The 3,648-nt window shown below is 40.8% G+C and overlaps 1 protein-coding gene across 5 annotated transcripts in view; it reads left to right on the top strand.

Annotated features, from left to right (window-relative positions):
- Window positions 1–3,648, top strand: part of TRERF1 (transcriptional regulating factor 1) — a 72,796-nt gene extending 69,148 nt beyond the window's left edge. For all 5 annotated transcript variants that reach the window (XM_035897027.1, XM_035897025.1, XM_035897026.1 and 2 more), the window contains 4 exons: window positions 680–793; window positions 1,586–1,774; window positions 2,279–2,487; window positions 3,133–3,648. In XM_035897027.1, the coding sequence (XP_035752920.1) occupies window positions 680–793; window positions 1,586–1,774; window positions 2,279–2,487; window positions 3,133–3,454 (834 nt within the window). In that variant the 3' untranslated portion in view covers window positions 3,455–3,648. The remainder of the gene's footprint in view (window positions 1–679; window positions 794–1,585; window positions 1,775–2,278; window positions 2,488–3,132) is intronic.

Raw genomic sequence — 3,648 nt, 5'->3', positions numbered from 1 at the left:
ATTTGGTGTACCCATGCGTGCAACTGCAGCACCAGTAAAAAAACAGTTAAAAATAAACAAATAAAATATGTTCCTCTTGTTACTCTATGTAAAAGTTTTCTCACCTGGAATCTAAATCATGGCGTTCCATGTGTGGGACAAGCATGGTGCTCTGCTATTAACTTGGTGTTCTCTGGCAGTTTGTAGTACCTGAGTCACTGGTTGTTGAGCCTTGTGCCAGAAAGGGTTCAAACGTGTTAATAAAGAGAGAACGTGTTTGGGCTGAATTTTCATGTTCTGCCACAAAACAGAGAAGACAAGGCGTATACTTCTCAGGGCAGAATACCTTACTTGTTAGCTCAAACATTGAGAAACAGTTGGGTTTGTGGGAACCAAGTCTTAACTCCTAGATTTCTCAGTGGTATTTTACACTTGAGCTACAAAAGTATATTCTCAGTCATTTTCTGACTGGAGTCTAGAGAATCCCAGAGAAATGTACTGAAGCAGAAATAGTCAACACAAATTTGACTGAAAAACAAACTAAAACAAATTATTACCAGCGGTATTCCTGTGTCTTTTTTTTTTTTTCCCCACTTGAATGTTTGAGAAGTAAAGCCTGCCTCTTGGAATGTATTAAAATCATGTTGAATGAAAGCAAAAAAATTGAGATTGCTCTGTTTCTGCAATTATTTAACTACAGGTTAAGTCTAAGACGGTTGCACAATGTGTGGAATACTACTATACCTGGAAGAAAATCTTACGTTTGGGACGGAAACACAGAACACGTTTAGAGAAAAAAAGAGAGGAATGCCTGGTAAGTCTAAAAGAATATGAGAAAGTATAACACTTGGTAATTTTTATGTTCTTCCCGTTTTGAGGAGGTTCTTGGACTAGATGACATAGGTCTCTTCCAACTGAAATTATTCCATAATTCTAAATTATGTTCTGCATGAGCATTCTGTGACCTCAACTACAACTAAGATTTTGTGTTCCTGGACCGTAATGGAATAAAAGTGTTTTGACTAATGCATTATCTAGCTCTAGTCCAGCTTTTTGCTGGCTTTTGCTACTGATGAAGGAGGTAAATCTCTGTAAACTATTCCTGTACCTCTGCCTCTGTGTGCTCCTAAAGGCTGCTCTAATATTCTATTACAAATGCCATGTACACAGGCTGGCAATGCAATTCTTTGTGTGCAAGGTCTGTATTATCAAGTAGTCTTACGAGATGTGTGGGTTGAGGTTTTTTGTTTTGTTTTTAAGTAAGTAATTTAATTTGACTGTGAATATAGTGTACATTGGCATTCTGACAGCTGGGGGAGAGTATTGCACCTTGGCATCTGTAGGGTCTTGGAGCTGCAGCTCTCTAATGCAGGAGGAAGGTGTTCTGAGCACAGCAGTGAAGCTTCATGAGCTGTAGCTTGTCCATTAAGGGGTGGTAGTTCCAGCAAGACCAGAAGTTAATTTGGGATGGGGAAAAAAAATAAATACTGAAACTTGGAAGCAGACTTGACTAAGCAGCGTGCTGTTCCTGCCTATGTCCTACTATCCAGTACTGTTTGTCTGCAACCATGTTTCTACTATTTCTTAAATGCGCTGTCTATTTCAGACAAGTGGAGAAGAGGAAGTGTTAGAGGAAGATGAGGAGATTGAAGAAGACAGAAAGGAAGAAAGGGAAATGCAGAAGTCTCCTGACCCACCAGCTATCCCTCTTGTTGGACCTATAGACCTGCCTGCCCTTCAGAGTCTTTCACTTTCTTCGTCCTCCTTCATCTGTGAAATGCCAAACTGTGGCGCTGTACGTATGTTTGGTATCCTTAATAGTAGGGGGGTTATAAGCTAGTGAATTGTGATTTTGGAAATCGGGGTTTTAGACTATTCCTGGCCAGTGATACAGCCTGAATAGCTTCGGACGAATCATTTTGCCTGCTTTTAATTCCCACCTCACAAAATACAGGCAATACGCTGATCTGTACGTAAAGTTGAATCCTGAGATGTTGTATCTATTAGAAATACTATATGGTAACAGCTCTGAGACTACCTTTTTGTTATGTCTCTGTAATACTAGGACGGCTCACCGTTGTGGTTTTTTTTTTTTTCTTATTATGACTCTGTTTCTTTAACTCTAGTGGGATATAGCTGAGAGGAAGCAGCGTTTGACCAAGTAGATGGCGTGTATTGGACGCGTGCAGTTGTTCTATTGCAATAAGCATTCAGCATACTTCTTTCTGCAGTTTCTGTTCCAGCACAGTATTTCTTGGTTTTATTTTTTTTTCCTTCCTTCCACCCTACTCCCCGTCAGGTGTTCAGTTCCCGGCAAGCGCTAAATGGCCATGCTCGCATTCATGGAGGTACGAATCAGGTGACAAAACCACGATGCACCATTCCAGGCACTAAGCAGAAATCTGGTACGCAGAGCGGATACTGCTCCATCAAGAGTTCACCTGCCCACAGCACAACAAGCGGTGAGACCGACCCAACAACAATTTTTCCTTGCAAGGAGTGTGGCAAGTAAGTGAATATGACTGTCTGCAGTATCGCTTCGCATGTGCCTATTTATATTCCAGATGAATAGTGTTGCGACAAACTCTTTTGCTCTGATGGTCTCAAAAGAACAGTTTCCTCTTAGATGACGTGTCCTCTTACCAAAACCTTCAGAGGTTGGTTCGCACGACATTTTGGATGCTTCCCCTGCAGTATTTACTCCAGTTTTCCTGAATCTATTTACCTGCTAGAATTTCTACACCTGAAATTGCTTCATCACAGACTTGCACGTGACAGTGGGCAGCTTTCTCTGTGTTTCTGTGCTTGAGTTTGTCCATCCTGACATGGGATTCCTTCCCTTCTTCCCTGTTGTGCAAGATTATTGTGAAACTAAGTACGGGGAGAATTAGGATGTGCATGGATCCTGAAGCAACGGTGAGAGCTGCAAAGTACCTCAGGCAGAGTTGGAGTAGGCCATTTTGATACTGTCAGGATGTATAAATCTGGTAGTCTGTCCCTGAAATTCTCACCATGGCATTGCAGACTTCACTGACTTCTATTTCAGGACAAGGAAGCAAATGTACTGATAGGTTGTTGAGTCTTTTTTGGCTCACTTCATCAAAAGCAATGCATTTTTATCTGATTTTTTTTTTTTTTTCCTTTAAAATTTAGGGTATTTTTCAAAATCAAAAGCCGCAATGCTCATATGAAGACTCACAGACAACAAGAAGAACAGCAAAGGCAGAAGGCTCAGAAAGCTGCTGTGGCAGCAGAAATGGCAGCCACTATTGCAAGAACTACTGGGCCAGTTGGGCATAGTTTGATCCCTCTGGATCACATGAGTTTGGTTAAACATGTTGAAAATGTTGGTGACATTGATGACGATGTTGTTCAGGAGCTGGGTGATGTCATGGAAGAGAATGAAGTCATGGATGCTGACCTTTTATTGGATGATGAAGATGCAGATCTACTGCAGGATGATGCCGAGTTGTAAATAAAGTTGTTTGATAAAGACAGCTACTGAGCACACCCTGAATGGATCAATCAGGAAACCTGGACTGCTCGTTTATTCCCCACTTGATTGTAAACTACCTGTTGAAAACAATAATTCTTTTATCCAGGTCTAGAAAAAAAAGAAATCTGCTTTTTTCCCTTTTTTTTTTATTAATTTGTGTTTTGGGGGAAAAA

Source organism: Egretta garzetta, unplaced genomic scaffold (genome assembly GCF_000687185.1).
Source record: "Egretta garzetta isolate BGI_Z169 unplaced genomic scaffold, ASM68718v1 scaffold166, whole genome shotgun sequence".
NCBI lineage: Eukaryota > Metazoa > Chordata > Aves > Pelecaniformes > Ardeidae > Egretta > Egretta garzetta.
Note: the sequence above shows the minus strand (reverse complement) of the source record. Positions and strands in the feature narration are given on the sequence as shown.